Source organism: Perca flavescens, chromosome 9, assembly GCF_004354835.1.
Source record: "Perca flavescens isolate YP-PL-M2 chromosome 9, PFLA_1.0, whole genome shotgun sequence".
NCBI lineage: Eukaryota > Metazoa > Chordata > Actinopteri > Perciformes > Percidae > Perca > Perca flavescens.
This window is the reverse complement of record NC_041339.1, coordinates 28,189,592-28,214,473: the sequence shown is the minus strand read 5'-3', so window position 1 is coordinate 28,214,473 and position 24,882 is coordinate 28,189,592. Positions and strand designations below refer to the sequence as shown.

Here is a 24,882-nt window from a genome sequence, read left to right as displayed (position 1 = left end):
AGTACTGTAGGCATGGCAATATACAAAATGCATTATGACGGAAGCAAACAAATATAGCTGAGATGTTTGATTTGTCAGTAAAAACAGATACTGAAGACTCTCCAGAGTTCATTGTGATCCGAGTCTCGGACCACCAAGTCTCAGACCACAATCTCACCTCTGTAGAAAGGGAAAGTTTTCTGGTTGTAAATGAAGACTTGATCATCATATACCACAGATATTATGGCAGTTGTTAAAATGAGTGGTATTCCCCTTTTGAATTCCACCTTCAGTAATCCCAGCAAACCCCAGTTAAACAGAAAACAGTTGTCCAATGTCTTCTCCAGAGGAGCTTTCTAAAGTCAGACATAAGTAACCCAGACACCAGCATCAGGGTTACCTTGTCTTGGAGACTAAACGTTTATAACAGAAAGCCTGTGTTAAGAACTGGAGGTATGGTTGCATGATGGCAATTTGAGTATCTAGTGTTTTTGGAGCTTGATTTAGGCCTAGTCCACACATACACAAGTATTTTTTTAAATGTATCTTTTCCAAAGTTTTGTGCTTTCATCCACATGCACGGAGCAATCAATGCGTCATTTCAGACTTCCGGTAATAGCTTTTTTTCAGGCTTCTGATTGGCCAGCATAGCTTTAGGGTTAGGGTTATATCACCGCCTGTTGGTTTGGCATGCTTTTGACAGCGACTAAATTGTGGTTTTGCATTTTCATTTGGACAGATTATTTTTGTTTTTTAAACAGTATGTGGACGGTAAACACCCTGTTTTAAAAAATACCGGTGCACCAGTGGACTAGGCCTTTAAACTGGTGACTAAAAGTCAGGATATCTCGGCCTCTGAGCTTTCATTTTAACCATTGTGGGACCCCAACTTTATTAAGGTGCAATACTAAATTGCTGGAGTACCCCTTGAAAGATTCTATTTAAATGTAATCTTTCAAAATATAATGAAGTATGGTTACTGTATGTCCCTTTTCCGAAAGATGAAATCATTCCTCCAGATGCCTGTTTACAGGTAAAATGATTGATCCCTTTCTGGAAACTGGTAACTTCTTGACCTGCTGGACATTTAGGGTTTTATTGCAGGGGTCACTGAAGGGGAGCTGTTAAGTTGTAAACATTTTATTGGACCAGTACTGCTGTTTTCAGATACTTTAGGAATATGGGTGTTTGTGGAAAATGAAAGAAAAACACCACATTCCCTGGAACACATCTTATCTCTAAAATGTAGGATGGTCATCTGATTAAGGCCAAGCCACTCCCCCTACTTATTTTCTGATTGAAAAGGTAGTTTTTCATTAATATTGCTTCTTTTAGGACTGGAATTCATAAACAACACATTGCTTTTGGCATCTTTACCATTTTGAAAATATGAATGCCTTGAGGCAGGAACAACATGAGACCAGTGTTAGTAACTTGAAGACAGGCAGACTTGTCTTTAGTCACACACTGTAAAAATATTCCGACTAATTCCTATATCTGCAATATCCACTGACATCCTACAGTATGTCTCTGATAGTCCCATTATCCATGCCAGTATAGTTAGACTTGCTACATTATTTTTTTGGAATGTATCACAGCCAGCCTGACATTCATTGTGCATTTTGTAGCAGTTGCATACAGGATTTGATTTGAAACGAGCAGGCGAACAAGACATACAATATATTTGAACTGAGGGACAGAGAAAGAGAGAGACGTTGATAATGAGTACAGACAGTATTACAACATACTGTTGTTTAGTACTATAAGACAGCCAGTAGGGGAAGTAACTGTGTATTGGCATGCAGCACCTTCTGAACAGTACAATCTTCTTATTAGAATACTTTCGTCTTTCTTTAATCTGGTTATATTGGGGTTATAAAAATCTATTCTTTTGTGTCCAACAGAAACATTTTATCTCCAACGAAACCATTTGTTTTCAATAATTCACATATGATGATCACCCATGTCCTGTATGTGGAAAAACATCATTACTATGGCAAAACAATACATTAAATATTGTCAAATATCCACTGCATGATGGGAATTTTAATACAGAAGTTCTATTCTATTTTCATAATTCACACTTTTGGAGATATATAGCTTCTTGTGGACACAGATATTAGAGAGGAATATTTACTGTACACAAACACAATAAAAAAAAGTGCAGTAGAAAATACAGTTTCTGTGTTTGTTTTACGATTATAATCTGTTATAATAACATTCTACATATACTATGTTCTCAATAATGGCTTATGTCCAAATATGAAAAGAATGGTGTCAATGCCATGAAGAAAAAAATAGAAATAATGTCATATATATTGTATATTTGAAAGGTAGATCATGTGCTTAGTATTTTGCTTGAAGAGCTAGTTGATGACAAGAAGCAGCAGTTCGTCAGAGTATCTCTTCGTCCACTTGCCAGTCTGTCCATCCCGGGTCCCTCTTTATATTCCCACCCTGTGCCCTACGTAATATCCTGTCAATTACACTTGTCACTATGGCAACGTGCTATCATCAATTTGACTGGCCCTTTGTTGTCTGTCCACTGAGTGGTTAATGCAGCATATCCAACACCCACGGGGCATGTTGGCAGAGATGTGGAAGTTACTGGACACTCCAGTCTCAGAGGTTTATATGTAGTTCCACGTAAACAGAGCTTTTCCTCTTTTTCCCCACTGGTCATACAGAGTCTTGTTTGGTGTCACCATTACTTTAATTCAACCTTTTCCCTCTTTGTTGGTAGGCAGAGGGTCTTGGAAATTAAAGAGTTGGGGGTCGGCGAAGTGGAGTGATTTGGAGAGGTAAACAGGGTCAGTCTGGCTCAGAGGAGGTCTGTGGTAGATTCGGGCTCAGAGGCCCGGGTCTTAGCGTGGGCCTTCAGAAGGTCAACTATTTCTTGGTGGGAGGCTCCCTCTGCCGCAGACAGTGCTGTCTGTCCATTCTGGGGAAAAACAGAGAGAAAATCCCAGTCCCTTTCACATCAAAGATCATTGCAGTGACTCTTCTTATCCTGACAGAGGCAGTGTTGCTCTTTCTAGTAACTTGACATCATAGTACATGCTGCACCTGCCCTGATGCAGGCAGTACTACTAAGCTGTAAACATCATTGGAAGAGCTGGATTCAGTATCTGGAAATGTTTGCATCTTGCATTTTTCCCTTCTGAAAAGTGCCATATTATGATTTGTCACGTTTCTGTAAATCTGATCTAATAATTTTCTTCCCAAATTACACACTGATGGAACGATTATAATCATATCCACTGATAAGCTTCTTTGCATCATACAGAAATTGCCTGTGTAATAGGCAAGGGTAAATAATAAGCTTGGGGAGGGTTTGTAGGATATAATAAAGGGGAAAAAGTGGAAATGTCCAAATGCATGCAAGACATAAACATCTACAATTTAAAGTTCTTATAAATTATAAGAACATTCTAAATATTTTCTCCAACAGCAATACATGCTGCATCTAAAAGCAAAAAAAGACATGAAAATCAGAAAAAGGTGCTCATTCAACAGATTGTGGTCTATAAAAACATAAAGACCCCTGACTGAACTGGCAGTGTTATATAACAATGTTTGTAACTTCCTACATCATTCTCACAGTGTGTCCTGGTGTTTCCTATTTGTTCTTCTAATCAAAGGCTTCATATTAGACATTACAGCAAATTAAAACAGACAAGGCTGCATATGGTTAATGTTGCTCGGGAAAGGGAAGTTTGGGGTCCCCTGCTGGAGCTGCTCCCCTCGCGACCCGACACCGGATAAGTGGACGAAGATGGATGGATGGATGGATAGAAGGCTGCATATTGAGAAAGACCTCATGTCTCATGGGAACACAGATGACTGTAAATGCTGTGTATTATATTTTGTGTAAATTTCACAAACCTGTTAAACAAACTGCTTGAATTACTTGCATATCATTTCAAATTGCTTGCCAGACCTGCTTATTTTCTTATTTTCTTTCTTAGATTTTAGACGTCTGTCCCCCACTAGCAATAAATATAGTTTGTTCTCATGTGATGTCATGGAGTCACACAGCAAATAATCTACCAGAAGCACATGGAGTTATAGGATGATTGCAGAATACATCTGTATAGATTAATCTCAGTTGTCCATGTGGCACAGTCAAATCTAGGTCAAACAATCCACCTAACTGTTGTCCTGAAGACTCTTCATGATTGTTGAGAACACATGAGGTGTCCTCTGAAGTCCCCATCCTGAGGGACTGGGCAACAAGAAGTGAAATGCTATAATATTATAGTGACATTGAATAAGGAGTGACAATACTTGCATCCTTTTGGGAACTAGAATCAAAGCCCACAGTTGGATGCAGGTGTAGAGGTGGGGCTTATGAAATGCTACATGAGCAGTGTTGCAACAGTGTTAACAGGATTGTTTGCAAGGCACCAGTTGGGATATGGCTATTCTTTGGACTGGGTACCTCCTGGCTGCAGAGGAGACCCAACAATCTAGAGAGATCAATAATGTACCATGTTGAACAATCAATCTTCTATGTGTGGGCCAGGCACCAGCTACTGTATGCTCTATAGTACCCTTTCTGGGCACCTAACTCAGACTAATATCTAGTGACATATTCTGCTGTATTTGTGAACCAGGTAGCGAGCCCTGCGACTATTCGTGTCGTACAAGCTGCAGATAACTAAGTGTTAAAATGAAGCAGTGAACCCTGGCATCTCAGTAAAGAATTAAACCTTATATAAAAAAAGAGTCACAATGGTCCAAATGAAGAAAAAGGCAGCAAAAACAGGAGGTCTGAGGCATCTGCCTTGAGCCTTCCCCTCAGTATGGATCATTGTTGCCACTTGGTCTACGTACAAATACATGCTACTCAGGGAGTTAGAGGTGGACCCATATTACAACCAAGTTTTTGCCTACAGAGAGCACCTATTTACTGTCTTTGTCTTTTGTGTTTTGTATATATAGTGTATAAACATAGGTCTTTAAGTGAGCATATATGGTGTTAAGCTGCATTGTGTTATACAACATTGTGATGTTTTAAACCTGGCAACACACTAAGGCATGGTTCACCCATTGGACTGTACTTAAACTTCAGCGGAGCCTAGGGGTGTCATGATTCTCCAAACCCACCATTCGATTTGACTTTTGATTTTAAGGTCACAATTCGATTCAACCCAGGTGACAGGTGCAAATGAAGGCACCATTAGTTTAACAAGGTGCACATGAATGCACCATGGAGTTGTTCGTTGTTTGTTTCCATAACTCACTCACGGGAAAGGTCAAATGATGGCACACCTGTGACTTTAGGGAAAGCAGAAGGATCTCATTTCCAACTACAGCAGTGGCCATGGTGTCTGGAAAAGTCAAGTTGCAGGCTACCGGTAAGCTAACATTACTATGTGTCTTTGGCTGCACGCTACCAGCCAGTAAATGGACGTGCGTAAGTAGAGAGGGGTGGGGTGAAAGACAAAATACTGGAGGAATTGCCAATGCTGCTTCTGATTTCCATAGTCAAAATTGAAAGCTCATTTCGATCAATTTTTTATTTAAAATGGAAATCATGAGCCACTCTGTTTCTGCGGTGAAGTGCCTAAGAAATAAATGCCTTGATTTATGTGCAGTTACAAGAGGAAAAAAAACAGAAACAGGACAAAAAATTTACACATCCTGGAGAGAGAGCATGGACAATCTGAACAGGATTGTAAAGAGGTTTTACAGTATAGACCAGTAGAGACACATTCAGATGGCATTTCACCTTTTGATACCTTAAAAAAAACATCTTGGAAGAGAGGTGAAACAATTAAGTCCAGTAGACAGTGTTCAACTTTGCAGTAAAACAGAATACCTTATCTGTGAGGCTGGTGTCACAGCAACCTGTCTCCAGCAGCATACGAACAATGTTTGTGTGTCCATGTTCGCTGGCACACATCAGGGCTGTGGAGCCCTCGCGGTCCTGTGCATTTACATCCGTACCGCAGCTCAGGAGCAAATTCACCATGGCAACACGGCCGTGGCACACCGCAAGCATGAGTGCCGTCTGGCCCGCCTAGAGAAAGAGTGAGAGATACAGAGAATTAGAATTAAAGGAGGGGAGGATAAATAGATGCAGGGTTGGGGATGAAGGAGGAAATAGAAGAAAGAGAAGAGAAAGAAAATTGAACAAGTGAAAATTAAAATGTGTCAAAGAGAGGAGTTAAGTGTAATGTTTTGAAATTAAACCTTTGTATCTGGACTATATTTCTAAATCCAGGTTAAAACTGCACCAAAGTCTTACAGAAGTTAATTTTTACAAAGTTCTGCATGAAGATTAATTTCTTACACTTTGTTTATGAAAGTGCAAACAGTACATTTTAAGGTTCCTGATACTTCAGTATGCTTTCCGAGCTATTCTCTCCCACATTTTGTTTGGTTTGCACTGTAGATGGCCTTGCTGTCGAGAAGAAATAGCTGAAGTTATGATGTATTACTGTAGAGTGGCCCACTTGTAAAACATTCCTAATATGTCCCGATTTCCCCAGAGGATGTAATACATTCCCAGACTTACTGTGCCTGAAATACAACTACAATACAACAAAAACATATCACGCAACTCAGTAAATCATTTGATATTCAGTAAATTTAGGTGACCCGATGAGCCACTGCAGGCATGTATATTACCTGTCTGGAGCACGCATTGACGTCACCCAGCTTTAACAGTTGTTGTGCCACCTCCAGGTCATCAGAGCTCTCTGCAGCTGTCAGTGCAGCGAGCATCACTGGAGTGTAGCCTGCCTTGTTCACATTGTCTGTCTCACAAAGACCTGAACACACAAACACAATGTTTAACTCGGTCAAAGAGAGCATTTTATGCAGAGTTTAACTGCCTTATCTAGCCATCTTCAGTTCAAATTCTCTACTCATGCTCTTCTGTTGTTCATTCAGCTGTGTGTGCTTGTATCTCACCAGTATCCAGCAGCAGTTTAACCACAGGGAAGTTTGAATGCGACACACTGTAGTGTAGGGCCATATTCCCGTTGCCGTCTGTCAAGTTAACTACGTATGGCAGGAGAGTGGGTGTGGTCAAGCCCACTTGTCGCAGGTATAATCTAACTGTATCGGCCTGCGAGTCTTTCTGACTGGAGATCTTGAACCACTCCTGGTAGAGCACCACTAAAACCTGACGCTGGGGAGAGAAGAAAGACAGAAAAGATATAAATGAAAAAGCTGCCTGTGGCAGCATTTTTAATGTTCCCCGAACATTTTTATTGTTTGGGCTGTTGAATTTTCAGCCTAAGGAATGCCACTGTAAGCCACATTATTGTACTCAGTGAAGTCAAAGAGCTCTAACAGAACATCCAAAAGTATCTAAAGCATTTTAAGTGAACAATTTAAATTTTTTTTATCAGTGTTTTAGAAACTGAATAAACATCCAATAACCATGAACAATAACTTTGCAGTCAAATCAGATTTGATGAAGTACATTGAATCATTTTCCACAACTTTAATGAATTAAAACAACAGCCAAAATAAATCATTACCATTTCTTTATCTGGGGATGAAACCTCTTCCATGCGGTCTTTTACATAGAGGCAGGCATCTATAAACGCCTGGTTAACTTTCTCCCTGGAAACAAAGACCAGATGACACAGTAAGGACCTGCCTTTTTTTTGACAGATCCTAGATCATTTTGAAAAATATTTTTTTAAGTAAAGAACTTTCAAGCAGACCAGGAGTAACTAAAAAGTGAAAAAAAATTAATCCGGCACACTCTACATCTGTTCTTTCCATTTTTTTCTTTATTGCTTTTTCATGTTCATGTTCATGTTCATTTCAATATCATCAAGAATGCATAACATATGGCCCAGAGACAGCTACTTTGGTTCTTGTGTAAATTCTATCTGGGATGAAAACAAAAGATAAAAGATGCCTTGCGGGCCTCTGCAGCGTATACACATCAGTCAACAGTCTGACGGATTGATGGCACATGCAAACCTCAATCCTAACAGTTTTCAATGATTCACTGCCCAATAATATCCACCAAGTGCTCATGCTGTTCGTCTATCATGCACAGTCATACTGTACATCTCAAGCCTTACAAAGCCTGAGTGGATCACACTCTCATAGTGTTACTGTATTACAGCCATAACACACATACATGTATACAATAATACAACAACCACATAGGAATGATCAGACAGGTGCTGAGTGATGAGTTAATATAAGTCCTGCCTTCTCCCAGGGGGCCCATTTACTGCCTGGCCTTGGGGTCCTTAACCCTGTCTGCATACCTGAGACAGATACGTCAGTATGTCAGTGACAGGGAGGACAACACTGCTGGTTATTTGCTTTTTGTACCAGACGCCTGGCAATTTGGGGAATGAAGTGTGTCGGGTGTGTCTGTCTGAGACCTCGATTAGAGTGTGAGCAGCTTACGCTGAAGGGTGTAGGAGCAAGGTGTGTGTGCTTGTGCGAAGCTTACGTATATGGATGTGTGTGTGCATTTGGTGCGTACGTGTATAAAAACAGAGGCTTATAGTGTGGTAGTGATTCAGCAAGAGATTAAGAGGTAAGCAGGGTTGTAGGTATGAGTGTGTTTTAATTGGATGTGTGTATGTGTGTGTGCGTGTGTGTGTGTGTGTGTGTGTGTGTGTGTGTGTGTGTGCCCACTGCATATTGAAGCATCAATCAGCACCTCTCTCAAAGTATGTAGGCTGTAGCTGGACACAAAACAAAGCATTCACTGTCATCTTAATGGCTGTTGTAATTGCTTTATATTCCTTGCATTGACTGTGTTTACATTCTTTCATTCACTTTATGATATGAGCTACATTGTTTCATTACTATATATGAGACTATCCTGTGTGGTTGACGTGTTAATGTTCCTTTATTCACTGTGATAGAAAGCGTGGATCACAGTGAGCAGAAGGTTTGCATTTCAGATTGCTTTGCTTTGTCTTACTGAAAAGAAAGGATTTGCCTCGTGTATTTTTCAGGATCAACATCTACCAGTCCAAGCTGACCAATCACAGTTCATTAGACACCCATGTAATGTACCAATGCTTGTGTGCATAGACTCCGTAGCTACGGTGGAACCCATGACACACAACCATAAATGAAGCTTTACAGTTTGTCTCACCTTTCAGCCTGTTCTTCCAGGAGCTCATGGCTGCCTTCTGGATCCAGCAGGCCTCTTTCACCCTCCTTCTCTGCAGCCACAGCACCTCCTTCCTTAGCACCCTTCTCTGCATCCTTCTGCTGGGTATCCGCTCCCTCCTCAGGTTTCTCTGCTGGCTGAGGCTCTTTCTCATTTTCCTTCTCTACCTCTGGTTCTGAGCTGTCTTCCTCTTCCATCTCCACCTTCGACTTCTCATCTCCACTGCCCTCCTCGCTGGATGTCGACTCATAGCTGGAGGTGGACACAAACAAGTGGACATGTGCACAATTTCCAAAGCATAGACACCAAAATCATCCACATTATACCGGCTATAATAAAGCTTTTGCATTCTTAAGCCTGTGTTTAATGCCTATAGGTGGTCTAAAAAGTGAGAAAATAACTTTCTAGCTAAACCCATATTCATCTTTAAATTATGCAGGACAGACATCTGGTCTGCCATGGGCTTCAGAACATTTAACTGATGTTTCACCACAAAAAGCAATGTGTGTACAGAAATGAGACATATACAGAAACCGCTACATCACTGAAACACCTCAGCAGGTAATACGTAATATGAAAGCAGTTAAGTCAACACAAGCCAAGGCTAGATAAATACTAACAGGTCATTACCCTCTGGACCTCAATGTGGCCTGAAAAAGATGCTTGTCTAGTACAACCTTGGCCCAAATATCCAAAACATCCTTCACACAGTTAAACATATACATGGGAATCCACAGGTATGTTTGCACACTCACAGATTCAACCCTGGATCAAACCCAACCTTGTTCAGGGATGAAACGCTGATATATTTAGAGCTGTGGAGGTTGTGTGCGTGTGTGAGATCACTGGGGTGTATCATGAAGGAACCTCAGTGAGGCCAATGATCAGATAAGTCTTATATTGAATGGCACTGATTCCAGCTTATTTGTAGACACACACACATGCACACACACAGAAACAGCACACCACAAGAGGCGTTCAGGGGCCACAGCATTCCCTGGATTCCAGAGGAGCTCAAGGGAGAGCAAAGATAGGTTAGACCATCCAAAGAGAAGAAATGCAAACAGCAGCCCACTTCCTGGTGTGGGCAGAAGACTAAAGATAGTCAGAGAAAATGTTGTTGTCTGACATTACATTATGTTTGTCTCATTATAAATAACATATATATAACAGATATTTATTGTCCAGAACAGAGTTCAAAAACTCAGAAGAGACAACCCAGATGTGGACCATCTTATATAACTTATAAATGGTTATATAAGGAGAAGATCCTTACAATACCACAAATGATATTTCATTATTTCTTCTGGAGAATGGCTGTTAGGTTATGTTTGCAGATTATTCTAAAACAGGGAGGAAGGAATAAACTTCACCATAGTTCTGACAAAGCATAGCGAAGGTGAGCAGGTCATAATACATTGAACTTCAGGAATGTAAAAACAGGAACGCAGGAATATAACAAATCTCCTAATGGCAGCCATTTCCTTGGTCTGCAGGAGGTAATACCACGAGGCATTGTAGACACAATTTTGAAAACAAGTGATGGGGAATAACAGAAATATTGTATGGAGATAAGGAGAAACAAACGTATCATTAGATGTTTTCATGGTGCTATTAATACATATTTGGTTAGTCTTGCAAATCATTAAATTGCTTTGCCATCTTTGGAATCTCACACACAATGAGTCTGAGCACACATTAAAAAAATCTGCCTGCTGTTGCTTTGACAGAGAAGTGGATCGCTGTCAAGTGGCATGTGAGATAATTACTATGAATGTGTGTATGTTCACATTTATGAACATTGTGAGGACAAAGGTCTGTCTGCACAGTCACATTGTGGGGACTCACTTCCCATCTGGGGACAAAATCTGGTCCTGACAACCGATTTTTTTGACTTGCTTCGGTTTTCCTACAACGTTTAGGCTAAGGGTTAGGATTACACATCTAGCAGTTATGGTTAAGATTAGGGTAAGCATCCAAGCGGGTGTTTGTGTGTATACAGGTGCTTCACATTATAACTGTGACACCAGACAGTTAACTAAAATCACAGCAACCAGAAAGAATCATTTTCCTGCTTTGAGACACAACTTTGTTCTCCCAACCATCATTATCTGTTAACTTAAAATTCATCAGCTTTTACGAGCACATGCGCGCACACGCACGAGCGTGCGCACACACACACACACACACACACACACACACACACACACACACACACACACACACACACAAACACACACACACACACACACACACACACACACACACACACACACACACACACACACACACACACTGCATCTTGCAAATGCTGACATAAGCACACTTGCACAAAGCACTGAGGTATAATCAATACTGACTAAAATATGCACACACATCACATAATGTAGAACACATTCATACGCACACACAGTCACACTCCCAGTAGCAGCAGCGAGGTCAAATTCAGGGCAGTGTGTCTACAAGTGAGCCTTGACGACTAACAGCATGAAGCAGATGTGTGAGGGGACTGCCCATTTCTCCGACCTCTCAATAACCCGGAAAATTCTCCTTGGTCCTACAGCACACTAGTCCGATGTCCCTTTGGTGACGAAATTACGAATCCCACTGTGGCCACGCCAAGACCTACCCTACGAAGCAGCTCGATTGGTTGGGGTTAGGCATTTGACCTTGAGTGGTTAAGGTTAGGATAGCCGATTGGTCAGGGGATAGGACCTGTACAAATGAGGTTACGTTACCTTGCGTAAGCATGGACGCCTGGCCAGTAAATGCTATTGAAGGGCGGGTCTTGGCGTGGCCATAGCGGGATTCGTAATAGTGGGCTGTAGGACCAAAGGGAATTTTTCGGGTTATTGAGAGGTCGGAACAATGGAGCCGACTAATCCCATTGAAGCCACTTTGCAGATTGTAACACATTAAACCAGAATACTGTGAAAATTGAAGATATGTAATCCTTGTTTTTGAAGAATTTCTCAACTTAAATCAGGATAAAATAGAAAATAACATTCTATTATTCTGCACTTAATGAAAACATTAAACAAAGGATTCCTGAGGGTTAATTATCCGGTAGAAAACATTTATGGAGACACAAATAGAAAGACACAAAAAACACACTGCAGCCCACACAAAGATATTAATCACATAGAGATTGGACGCTGATTAAAAAGAAGATTTTACCCTCCATTCACCCCAACAAACTTCAGGTTTTTCTTGGCTCCCTTGTTCCCCTGCTTGTCAGCAACACCATTTTTCTTCATAATAGATTTGAGACCTGGTGAAGAGGAGGACAGAGAGAGAGAGGGAGAAAGAGTAATGAAAAAGAAAAGGGAGGGTGGGAAAAATTCATAAAGCCTTTGAATTTCAGTTTGTGTGTATGTATGCATGATGCTAGACAATTCATATTCTGTATCACTCCTAACACATTCTCATACCGAAACACAAAATGCAGTAGGTTGTTTGTCAGTGGCTCATATGAGCATATAAGATCTGCTGCCCCTTTTTTTTAAGGTATGACTGAGTTTACGCAACTGCAGTATAAAACTGAGTTCATTATTCATAAATGCATGATTTCACTTTAACTATACTTGCTGTCCATGAGCACATGAGTACAATGAGAAACACATTTGAGAAAAAAAAAGAATGAATTAGTAGAGAAAGGACCCCCAGGGGTCACTGAGTGTTTTGTTGAGTATGAAAATGATGTAGAATATATATGGTTTACCATGGTTACCTGATCTATTGTAAACCCAATTGAAAATGTACAAGAGATTTTGACTTCTTTGTCACGTCATCTGTATAACAGTATGAGAAGCTCTGTAATTGAAAAGCATCTTGAAAATGTCTACCTGCCTTCAAATGTGAAGCCACTGTTAATTAATTTTCTGTCAATTCATATAACATTTCCTTAAATCAAAATAAATTATATTATTATTATATACTTTTGAACATAGAAGAAAGATTTCTGAAGTAGCAGTCTATTTTTCACCAACATGTGCATCCAGCAAAAACAATCAAATCAACTGAGTAACTGAGCTTACTTACTAAAGTAAGTTATAGGTCTAAAGGCGGAGTAAAAGCAATACATCAAACTGGTATTGCTAGCTCATGAGACCACAGACAATAATGGTTTGCACATGTTGGCTGTATGTCTTTGTACAAGTGTAACATTTTGAGGCTAAGGAACTTCTGGATGCAATTACAAGAAAAATATAGTTCATCAAATAGTGTGGAATCCCTGTGTTGGCAGAGAAAGGGGACGCGAGGGCCCCACCTTTATGCTCCATACAAAGACAACAATTAAACCAATGTAAGTAAACAGTACCACACTGTCAGGAAATATAACTTTTCATTAATGTATTAATGTAACTTTTAATGTGAGCTCATTAGGTTTTTAAGGCTTACACAAGTGAGACGCTGGCAATTAAGTCTGAAGAACTTAAGAACTTGAAATCAACTTCAACATATCAACTGACTTTTGCAGTTATTAAAATGTTCAGGATCTCCTAAAGTATTTCCGGCGTGATATACGCAATCAAGATTATAGGCCGTAATGACAACATACAACTTTGACATTGTCACTTATGTATGTAACTGGGCTTTAATCACTGCTGCATGGGCTTCTTTGCGGACTCCTCTTGGCTCTAAGCGCGGTATGGCTGTCTTAGCTGTGCCTGACAGCAAGACATGGTGCAAAGGCTCTGTAATGTTTTATGCAATGACATGAGGATGTGACTTTGAGTCAGAAACCGCCAGCTGAAAAGATCCCAGCGGCCACTATCTAAGAAGAAGAATGCTTTTAGATCCAGCATCTCTCAGGACATAGCAGTAGGGAGAGGGGGAAGTTTTAATACATATTTGGCATTTTAATTCATCCTCTTACCATCTTCAAATGAATAAAAGATCAGTGTAAGTTTAACCTTCCCTCACTATGTCAAAGACACTGAGATATTTCACTCATCCATACAAACCTCTAAAGCTCAACTCAAGTCTCTGCTGACTGGGATGAGTTAGAGTTCTCAACGCAACAGTAGTGGTTTCTGTTTTCAATCTTTGTAGAAGTAAAATACTGATGTAATTTAAAGAAGTCAGGCTAGGAATCTCGGATGTCCAAGATGTAGGGAGCAACCACAAAGAAGCGGTGACAATCTTAAGAGAGTAGCACACACACATATACAGTGGTGTGAAAAAGTGTTTGCCCCCTTCCTCATTTCCTGTTCCTTTGCATGTGTGTCACACTTAAGTGTTTCGGAACATCAAACCAATTTAAACAATAGTCAAGGACAACACAAGTAAACACAAAATGCAATTTGTAAATGAAGGTGTTTATCATTAAAGGAGAAAAAAAATCCAAACCATCATGGCCCTGTGTGAAAAAGTGATTGCCCCCTAAACCTAATAACTGGTTGGGCCACCCTTAGCAGCAACAACTGCAACCAAGCGTTTGCGATAACGTGCAATGAGGCTTTTACAGCGTCCTGGAGGAATTTTGGCCCACTCATCTTTGCAGAATTGTCCTAATTCAGTTACATTAGAGGGTTTTCGAGCATGAACGGCCTTTTTAAGGTCATACCACAACATCTCAATAGGATTCAGGTCAGGACTTTGGCTAGGCCACTCCAAAGTCTTCATTTTGTTTTTCTTCAGCCATTCGGTGGTGGACTTGCTGGTGTGTTTAGGATCATTGTCCTGCTGCAGAACCCAAGTTCGTTTCAGCTTGAGTACACGAACAGATGGTCGGACATTCTCCTTCAGGATCTCTTGGTAGACAGCAGAATTCATAGTTCCTTTTATCACGGCAAGTCTTCCAGGTCCTGAAGCAGCAAAACAGCCCCAGACCATCACACTGCCACCACCATATTTTACAGTTGGTATAATGTTCTTTTATGAAATGCAGTGTTCCTTCTCGCCAGATATACTTGGACACACACCTTCCAAAGAGTTCCACTTTTGTCTCATCGGTCCACAGAATGTTGTCCCAAAAGTCTTGGGGATCATCAAGATGTGTTCTGGAGAAATTGAGAAGCTTTGATGTTCTTTTTTTGCTCAGCAGTGGTTTTCTCCTTGGAACTCTGCCATGCAGGCCATTTTTGCCCAGTCTTTTCCTGATGGTGGAGGCATGAACGCTGACCTTAACTGAGGCAAGTGAGGCCTGCAGTTCTTTGGACATTGTTGTGGGGTCTTTTGTGACCTCTTGATGAGTCGTCGCTGCGCTCTTGGGGTAATTTTGGGCGGCCGGCCACTCCTGGGAAGGTTCACCACTGTTCCATGTCTTCGCCATTTGTGGATAATGGCTCTCACTGTGGTTCGCTGGATTCCCAAAGCTTTGGAAATGGCTTTATAACCCTTTCCAGACTGATAGATCTCAATTACTTTCTTTCTCAATTGTTCCTGAATTTCTTTGGGTCTCGGCATGATGTGTAGCTTTTAAGGATCTTCTGGTGGACCTTACTGTGTCAAGCAGCTCCTATTTAAGTGATGCCTTGATTGTGAACAGGTGTGGCAATAATCAGGCCTGGGTGTGGCTAGAGAAATTGAACTCAGGTGTGGACAACCACAGTTATAGTATGTTTTAACAAGGGGGGCAATCACTTTTTCACACAGGGCCATGATGGTTTGGATTTTTTTTCTCCTTTAATAATAAACACCTTCATTTACAAATTGCATTTTGTGTTTACTTGTGTTGTCCTTGACTTTTGTTTAAATTGGTTTGATGTTCCGAAACACTTAAGTGTGACACACATGCAAAGGAACAGGAAATGAGGAAGGGGGCAAACACTTTTTCACACCACTGTATATATATATATTATATCTATCGAGACATGCACGCCCACACAAATCACTTAAAACCACTCTTGTATACTGTACTCCCAAGTCTGAAGTTAAAATGAACTCTGAACATAAAATATGTGTGTGATAGCAGAGTGATTCTGTACTTCAACTCCTGGGCCAGAAACAGAACAGTGAGACATCATGGGAGGGAAGAAAGGCATTGTTTGTTTGATGTGTGTGAGTGTGTGTGCCTGAGTGTCCATTTGACTGTGTACTGTAAGTGCTTCTTCGCAAATGTGTGCACTTTCTGTGCGAGTGTCTGTCTGTCTGTCTGTCTACTTCATGGAGGTAATTTAAAGTAATTTACCCACCCTTGTATATGACAGCCAATAGTTACAGTATCTAATAAGTCTGTATTGTGCTACCACCATGGATGGCCAAAAGCATATTATGATGTGGTTTGCAGTTTTTTCCAGATTAATGATATTACTTTATCTTACCTTTGTTACACTAATGTTACTGTAATGCAAAGCAGGTATACATATAAAAGATGGCTTGTAATTGTATATCTTATTACATTACATTACATGTCATTTAGCTGAAGCTTTTATCCAAAGCGGCTTCCAATTAAGTGCTTTCAACACGAAGGAAGAATCTTATACATGTATTGTAGATGATAAACTACAGAGAAACAGGTTGTGCAAACAACTGATTTAGAGATAAGAGAAGCTTCAGAAGAGGATGATACAGAAGAGTAGATTGACAGAAATATAAAAAATTCAATTTTCATTTCAGGTAGTCCACTGAAAACAATTGGGAGAGTATTAGCGGGTAGATGTGACACTAAATCATGTATTCCATACCACTCCGAGTCATTACACTACTGGCAAAGTATTGGAGAATTAAGTACCCAGAAGAGTAACAGCTATTATAGGGAAATTAAATGCTTTTAAGTGAATTGTTTGTGACTAACCCTAACCCCTGACTTATACTGCAGAGTCAAACTGGTCTAGTCACAGTGACAGTGGTCAGTGTGTTTTGTGGTCTGCTACATTATGTCTCAACAATGAATCAATCAATCAGGAAACACGTTTAATCAAACAGGACTGGTGTGGTTTCAGGCTGCAGTGAAAAGAAAACTACAGTCACCAAGAAGCAGACCAGCCTGCTGTAAATACCACCTTGTTGTCAGTTTGATACTACCTTACATCAGCTGAGGAGTGTGCTGGTATGCAGAGATAAATGTTCTACCTGAACTCTATACGTAAGTGACACCGCAGACATCTGTTAAATCATTTTGTCAATGTTTGGCTGCTCCTGTTGGCCTTTTTGGTCGAGGGAGAGAAGGATGGGAAATTAATATCCAAGGCTACTGAGTTATATACATACACTTTAATCATGAGACTTCTTGGCAGAGATCAGAAGGAACATATTGTAATTAAGTGGCATGGCGAGTACAAACTGTAAAAGGATCATTTCAGTGGATATGGAAGTGGAATGGATTCAACTCATTGAGTCTATTACAAATAAGCAAGGCAAAAAAAAAAAAAAAATGTGTATGCAGTATAAACCATGGGATACTAACTGAACCACAGGCCTACCTTGTTCTTGTTGTTTGCTGGCAGCAGCAGCTTTCTGGCCTGGTGAGTAGAAGGCAGAGAGGACACTGAGGGAGCTGACCAGCTGACTTTGAATAGAGCTCATTTTGGAAGGACCAGTTTTTCCTGCTGGTTTCCCTGTTGTTGCTGCAGGGACTGCCTTCCCTACAGGCTTGGCTGATGCTCCTTTCCCTGCCTCTGCTCTTTTCACTGCCTCTGCTCTTTTCCCTGCCGTCTGTTTCTGTGTGCTGGGGCTTTCCTGCTGGCTGGCCGTCTGTTGAGTTCCAGAGCTGCTCCCCAGCTGTGCCCACTGCTCGCCCAGAAGGCCTGTTAACCGGGTTACGACTTGGCCCAAAGCTGCAGGCGATGTTGGTGACTCGCCAGAGCCTCTGCGTGGAGGCTGTGCCTCGCCAGCGTCCCGACGTGAGGCCTGTGCTTCACCTGAACCACGACGCTGGGCTGTTTCGCTGGAGCCTCTGCGCAGTGATTGTGTCTCGCTGGCATCTTTCTGAACGGGTTGAGTCTCACTGGAACTTCTACGAGAGCCCTGAGACTGAGGTTGGGGGTCACATGACCCCTGGCGAGCTGGGCGGGTCTGGGCTTCTCCTGATCCACGACTAGGAGGTTGTGATACACTGGACCCCCTCTGTGCTGCTTTAAGCTCTTTGGAGTCCCGTCGAGTTGCAATGGATTGAGACTGTGCTTTGATTGATTTGGGACGGGTTTGGACTTCACCGGAGCCTGGAAGCGAGGCTTGGGTCTCAGTCTGAGGTTGTGATTGAGATTGTTTCTCACCAGACTCCCCCGGAGGCCTTTTTGCTAGGGTGTGGTCCTCAACCTGAGACGGCGATGGGGCTTGGTGTTTTAACTGTGGTTCAGAGAGCTGGGGTGTTGGGGTGTGGGCCTCGAGCTGAGGTGGATCCTGTACCTGCACCTGGGGCTGGGTTTTTGTCTGGTGCTGGGACGGCTGGGGTTGAGTTTCACTGGATCCCCTACGAGGACGCACAGGTGCAGCCTGAAGTTGAGGAGGTATTGGCTGGACCTGCTCTGCTGAGAGCTTCCGGCCTCTCGAGGGTCGCACAGGAGCTACTGTCTTCACAGCTGCATTCTCTGCTGCTGCTACTACTACAACTGTGTCAGTGACCATAGTTTCTTTGATTGTTGCACAAACTATCATACCTTCTGCTGTTTGTTTCTTCTCTACAGTCTCCAGTGCAATCTGCTGTGTTTCAACACATTTTGTTAATTCACTCTTTGGGGGTTCAATTTCTTTTGTTTCTGAGTCATTCTGTGCTGTGACTGTTACAATGTCAGATTCTGTATTTTCTCCTTCTGCAACAAGTGGACTGGTACCACCTTCGTCCTGGCTTACAATATCTGAAACTACAGTTTGTTCAGCCCTGCTTTCTATAGCAGTAATTGAACTCTCTGTGACAACTTTTACAACCACACTTTCACTGTCTCCACTATCTCTCTGAAGTCTTTCATTTGCTTCCTTATCTTCCACTCTTTCACTGACCACAGTACCAACATCCTCTACTCCTTCACTGCCTGTACTTTCTCTCGCTTCTGTACCTCTGGCTGGATTGTTATCCTCTCGTCTTTCTATCTCTGTCTCAGTCTGCTGGTCTGTCCTCTGCGCTTCCACTGTCTCTGTCACCCTGTCCACCGTGTCCACTCTCTCTGTCACCGTCCCGCGGTCTGCACTGCTGGCCCTCGGTCTCTGCGGATGGTCTGTTGCTGTCTCTCCCTCTGTTTCTGTTACTTGGTTTACCCTTTCTGCTACAGGTGTCTCTGTCATCTGATCCTGTGTGGCGATCCTCTCTGTTACTGTGCCACGTTCCATGCTGTTGGCTCTGGCTCTTGGTGGGCTCACAGCAGCTACTTCTGCCTCCACCTCTGACTGTTTGTTTGTGTCAACTTTATCAGTCTCTGCTCCTTGATCTATACTTCCAGCCCTTGGTTTGGATGAATACACTTCAATGCAGATTCTATCTGTATCTGTTCCCTGATCTACTGTCCCAGGCGGTTCTGTCTCTGTCTCTCGGTTTGCAAAATCTACTTTCTCTGTCTCTGTCCCTGTGTCAATACTCTCTCTTCTTGGCCAGTTGTGTGCTTCTGGTGTACACACCTCCACTCTCACTCCATCACTCAGTTGTAGTATTTGCTCCTCTTTTTCCTTGTTCTTATCTATTTGTTCTTTCAAAAGAGTATTAGTTCTCTCCAGGTCTTGGGTAGCTTGAGTAAGTTTAGCCTCCAGTATCATTAGCTTCTCCTGCAGATTCTGCATACTGTCTGGGTCCTCAAGTTTTCCTTCTTTTGCTGCATCATCATCTTGAATACTGCTAGTCTCTGCATCTTTTAAAGCCACCCTAAGTGATGTTAATTCCTGTCCTGCAATGTCCCGTGATAGCTTTTGCACTGCTTGCTCCAGTGGACTCTCTTTTTGTTTATCTGATTTTTCTGACAGCTGTGTTTGTCTCACCGATTCTTGCTCTGACAACCAACCCATTTCTCCATGTGCTGAGGAACTCTTCAAAGATTCATGATTTATCTCCCTCTCTTTTTGTAACACTTTACTTTTCTCTGTAACACCTTGTTTCACTTTCCCTGTTCCCAGCTTTGTTGGCACTTGCTCTGAAGCTTCTAAACCTCCAGTGGGTTGATTCATCAAAGCTAAGTTGAGCCCTTCTGTTGGTTTGTGACCTTGTGGCTGAGTGCATGTCCCAGAATCAGAATACGGTGGTATTGTAGAGGATAATGTGGAAACCTGGTCCTGGGCTTGGGCCTGGACCTGAAGCAGTAGCTTCTCCCTCTCCTTCCGCAGTGAGCAGATCTGTGCCTTTAGTTCTGGAATGGTTTTGACCTGCTCTTCCAGCTCTCTGACCCGCTTCAGTGCCACTGTGATCTGCTGGTGAAGCCCTGTCCGATCCTGAGGGACACACCGTCTCTCTGTTATGTCCGGTGAAGGACGGAACACGTTCTCTGTTGAGCCACTCTCCGGTGTTCCCACGGTACGGTCTGGACTGCTTGAATCAGAACCTTTCCGCTGCTGCAGGGTGATGGGCATGCTTGATGCTCGGAGCAGGTTCGGACGACTTTGAATCCCTACAGTGTTCTCTTCACCAGCCCGAGCCCCAGCTCCTACTTCATCTCTGGGCTTTGCTGAAATGTAGCCAGCTCCCTGACTGGTTGTCCCCCTGCTGCTCTGGCTGGAAGTTCCCCCTTCACTTGCCCTGAAGTCGAAGATTTGTTGGACCTCTGTCACCCGTGATTTAGGCTTGGGCCCCAGGGTGGACGTCCCAGACCATGTGCTGTCCTTAGGGGCAGGCCTGGCCCCATGCCCAGGAAGGCTGAAATTTCTGGGAAGCGTGCTGAATTTGGCTGGGCCCTTGACCCTGCGCTGAATGTGGACCCTTTTAATAGTGTTGCCTTTTTCAATGTCGTCAACATACTTGAGGAAGTCCAGGTCCAGGTGGAAGCCATAGGGAGTTTCCACTGAGTAGGGCAGCTGCTTCCTCTGAACACTGCCCTCACTGGCCTTGGTCTGAAAGCCGTTGGCTGTAAGGATTTAAAATGAGAATCAATCAATCAATGCTTCTTCTCCCACTACTGCAAATAATAACAATGACAATAATAATAATCACTGAAATGATACAACTAAAATGCATTTACATGTGCAATTGCTTGATAAAAATGAACATGAACCAAATCACAGACTATCATCACCATTATTATTATTCTTTTTTACCCACTTGTACAGACAGGATGTACTGTGCTGCACACATGGTGCTTCATTATGTAAAACCATATCACTTACTGGGAAGTAATTATCATGCAATGAATGCGCCAAAACAAACTAATCAGCATGCAAAATGATGCTCATGCTGTGTCAACTTATAAAGACAGTATTAGACGGGGCGGTTATCACCTGAAGGAAATAAACCCTTCACTGCTTTTTGCCACATTAGGAACAGTCATTTCAATGTTTAACCGTTTATGTAAGATATTGTAACAAAAGTCTGATTCTACATGACTAATTACTGTACTTACAGTTAGAAAAATAAGAAATGTGTTTGGCACAAATTTGTTTGTTTAAATGCACATTTAGTGACACTCACCACTTTTCTTGTCCATCATGGGAGGCGGAGTTCTCAGTCATCGACTTGTGTTTGCTACAATTGGAGCTGGCAGCCTGGATAAAACAGAAATGAGAGAGCTGTGTGAGATACTAAAATATTGTCCATCATTGTCATCTGAACAGAACTGAACTCTACATTCTGCCGTGTCTAAATTTTACAAGGGAATGACGAATCAGCGAAATCAAATGAAAGAAGGAAAACAGTGTCTTGTCCTGGACATGTTTAGCCTGAAACAGCCTGAAGGTTTCATATATTACAGCAACTGAAATAAGACAAAATGATCAACGACTCAAACAAGAGAGAAATATTTGCCTCTCTGAGATAAGATATGCAATAAGTTATGTAAGACCATACTCCAGTCTTTGCTTGGTTGCCAGGAAATTATTTTTACAAAACATGCAGATTTATGTCAAAAGTAATCTAAGCAATCTGCAACAGTATTAAGGTAAACTGAACATGATGTCAAATGTGCATGCAGTAATATGTTAATAGCACAACAAAAAAATCAAAGCACATATTTTATGACAAATTTTGACTTTTTTAAGTTAAGTGTACAGCAGGCCAGCAGCGCTAACAGTCCAGATGGTTATAATGAGGTGAGAAAAGGCATTACAATTATTAGGCTTTTATAGAGCTATGACATTAAATAAATAATAGGTAAATATGCAGTTAATTATTGTGTAGTCGCAGCTACTCTACTAAAGATATTATGAAGTTATACCAAGCAACAGCTAATATTAATAGCATAATGAGGGGAAAGGCAGCACCATTGTGTCCATTAACTTAAATCAATTTGCCTTTTAATTTGCCATTTAAAGTCCACAAAACCCTAGACAGGCCCACAGAAGGGAATACGTTCCATTTGGTGCCACTTTGCATCATTTGTTCCACTTGGAGAAGCCAAGAAACCAGAGCTACATGCCCATTTAGTGTTTTACAATGGGCTTACTGAAGAGTAGAGCTAAGGAAGATGGAAAACAATTCCCAAAGGGAGTCAAAACTTTTAAGGGCCTATGTAAAGCTTTCTAATAAATTATCCAATACTAATAATAAAACCCAGGCAATTCGGCAAGATTTGAGTGAGCTGCTCAGCTGACATCCACATTAAATGAACACTTGAGCCCTTATAGACATATATCAATGTTAAGGCTATTTAGCAAATAGGCACACATTATTCATGCAATTTCCATGCAAATTTGTGTCACTGGCTTCTATGTTGAGTGCCTGAAGCCCTGGTTTAATACATGCTGGAGCTCAAACTTCAACATGGGAGGTGCAAATTAGCATTTTCACAATTTTTAATAGCTGGTCTAGACACTACAGGTGGAGTTTTTATTGGTTTCATGCATTGTATTTTATTATGCCCCTGGGTTACAGGTTACTGCTGATGTTATAACTGATGCTATATCTTAATTCAAATAGTTATAATAATGCAACAGTGCAGGTTTGCTTGCCTATGTTGATACCATTTAAATACCATAAAGGTCTAGTGGGAATATGGAAACACTGCAGAGAGGCAGTTTTCCCATTTGAAATGGTTGCTTTGATGTCTCGAAAGAATGGGAGCGTGCAACTCCACATTGTATCTTTCTACCAGAAGTGTGTGATACTGGAAACATTGTCTAATGCATACAGACTCTCAACAAACCAGTTGGCCTTTTCTCTGTAGCAGTTCAGGCAATTTTCTAGTTTCTAATCAAATTTTCAACTGACCCTGTACCTACTGGTATTTCTAAAAGTCACCCACACTCAATAACGCAATAAAACATCCATTGCACCATATTTAGATATCATCGTGTGCTTGTACAACACAGTACTTGGCTGATATACAGAAGTTTGGAGTAAGTGCATAGTCCTGGCCACAGAGTAAGCTGTGTGTTGTGCAGTGCTGAGTGGGGACGTTTTGCAAAGTAAGCATTACATGAGCTGGCAATGCAATCAATCAAAATGACAGCCAGTCCACCCAGGGGCCTAAACAGGAACTTTGACCAGCTCTATTTGGCCCTTGTACCATCTTCGTAGAATAAACCTTAATAATGAAAAGAGCTGGTAACCTGGGGCAGAATTGTTGTGTTTGTTACAGATGTACGGATATACAGGCATACATGCAGAGAGACACACAGAGCAACTGACTGACAGACTCTGCACAGGATCTGCCACCATGTGATTGCAACCATGGCAACCATTCTTCAATCCACTACTTCTGTATGTCCCAGGAGTGAGGAGAGCAGAGAGCACAGGCATTCCTGACTCTTCCTGATGCTTAATGCGACTACGATCGTCCCGCTGTCCTTAAGGCTTAATTAGCAGATATGGGAGCAGAAGAATGCTGCTTGTAATTGCTGAGTGAAGTACAGGCAGAACCCACTGGCAATTATACACAGTGGGCAGGCAACAAAACCCTCCTAATTAGATCATTACTAAAACGGAGAGACAGAGGTAGAGTGGGAGAGAACAGAGAAGGGACAGAAAAAGGGGGAATCTTAAAAAAGGGGGAGGGGTGAAGAAAGAATAGAGATAAAGTGGAGAATATGTGGAGAAAGATGAAGAATGAAAGCTTCAGTTTGGCAGACAAGTATGACAGAAAGAAATGAGGAGTGCAGAAGAGGTAGAAAAGATGATGGTGTGAAAAACATGCCACAGTAACAATCAGTGACTTAACAGAACTGCTAGGAAAGAGGCAAAGAGTCTACCTGGCCTTCCCCACAGTGCAGTTATGAGGATTTTTAAAGTTTTCTCTTTTAATTAAAGTCACTGTAAATGCTTGTTTGACTAATGAAAGGCCTCAGAGCAACAGAACAATCATGTAATAGGCTAGTTGGTGAGCATCAACTGCAAAAGTTTGTATATGTAGACAGTGTTAGTGAAGCACAGTAACTTGTAGATTATCCAATTTTATATTTATAATTATATTTATTTATAATATTAAATATTGGAAGCACCTGATCATGCACGATCCACACTGGATTACAGTCATAATGACTCTGAGCTAAAAACTCATAATGTTTATGCTAATCCAAATTGACAGTATTTGCCACAGGCTACACAAGGCTAAAAGGAAGCCACGCGTATGTTATGTGTGTCCAAAACTGTGTTTGCGTGTGTCAGCACTTATTTAGACATTCCCTTTGTCAGTGTTTGTTTGTGTGTATGTGTGTGCTTACATTGCTTACAATATGTAAGGTTAATATGTGTGTATGTCTGGTTGAGTCACTGTTTTTGAACAGACACACACATGCACTTAATAACCCCTCAAAGGACATGCAGCAATCTCTCAACACCA

The 24,882-nt window shown here is 41.6% G+C and overlaps 1 protein-coding gene across 4 annotated transcripts in view; it reads right to left on the bottom strand.

Annotated features, from left to right (window-relative positions):
• Positions 1-1,153: 1,153 nt before the first annotated feature.
• kank4 (KN motif and ankyrin repeat domains 4) overlaps positions 1,154-24,882 on the bottom strand; it is an 81,924-nt gene continuing 58,195 nt past the window's right edge. For all 4 annotated transcript variants that reach the window (XM_028586583.1, XM_028586582.1, XM_028586581.1 and 1 more), the window contains exons 2-10: positions 21,579-21,652; positions 17,461-21,018; positions 12,269-12,362; positions 9,074-9,343; positions 7,476-7,560; positions 6,901-7,120; positions 6,616-6,758; positions 5,804-6,004; positions 1,154-2,920 (exon numbers count right to left, since the gene is read on the bottom strand). In XM_028586583.1, coding sequence (XP_028442384.1) covers positions 2,801-2,920; positions 5,804-6,004; positions 6,616-6,758; positions 6,901-7,120; positions 7,476-7,560; positions 9,074-9,343; positions 12,269-12,362; positions 17,461-21,018; positions 21,579-21,597 — 4,710 coding nt within the window. In that variant the 5' untranslated portion in view covers positions 21,598-21,652 and the 3' untranslated portion in view covers positions 1,154-2,800. The remainder of the gene's footprint in view (positions 2,921-5,803; positions 6,005-6,615; positions 6,759-6,900; positions 7,121-7,475; positions 7,561-9,073; positions 9,344-12,268; positions 12,363-17,460; positions 21,019-21,578; positions 21,653-24,882) is intronic.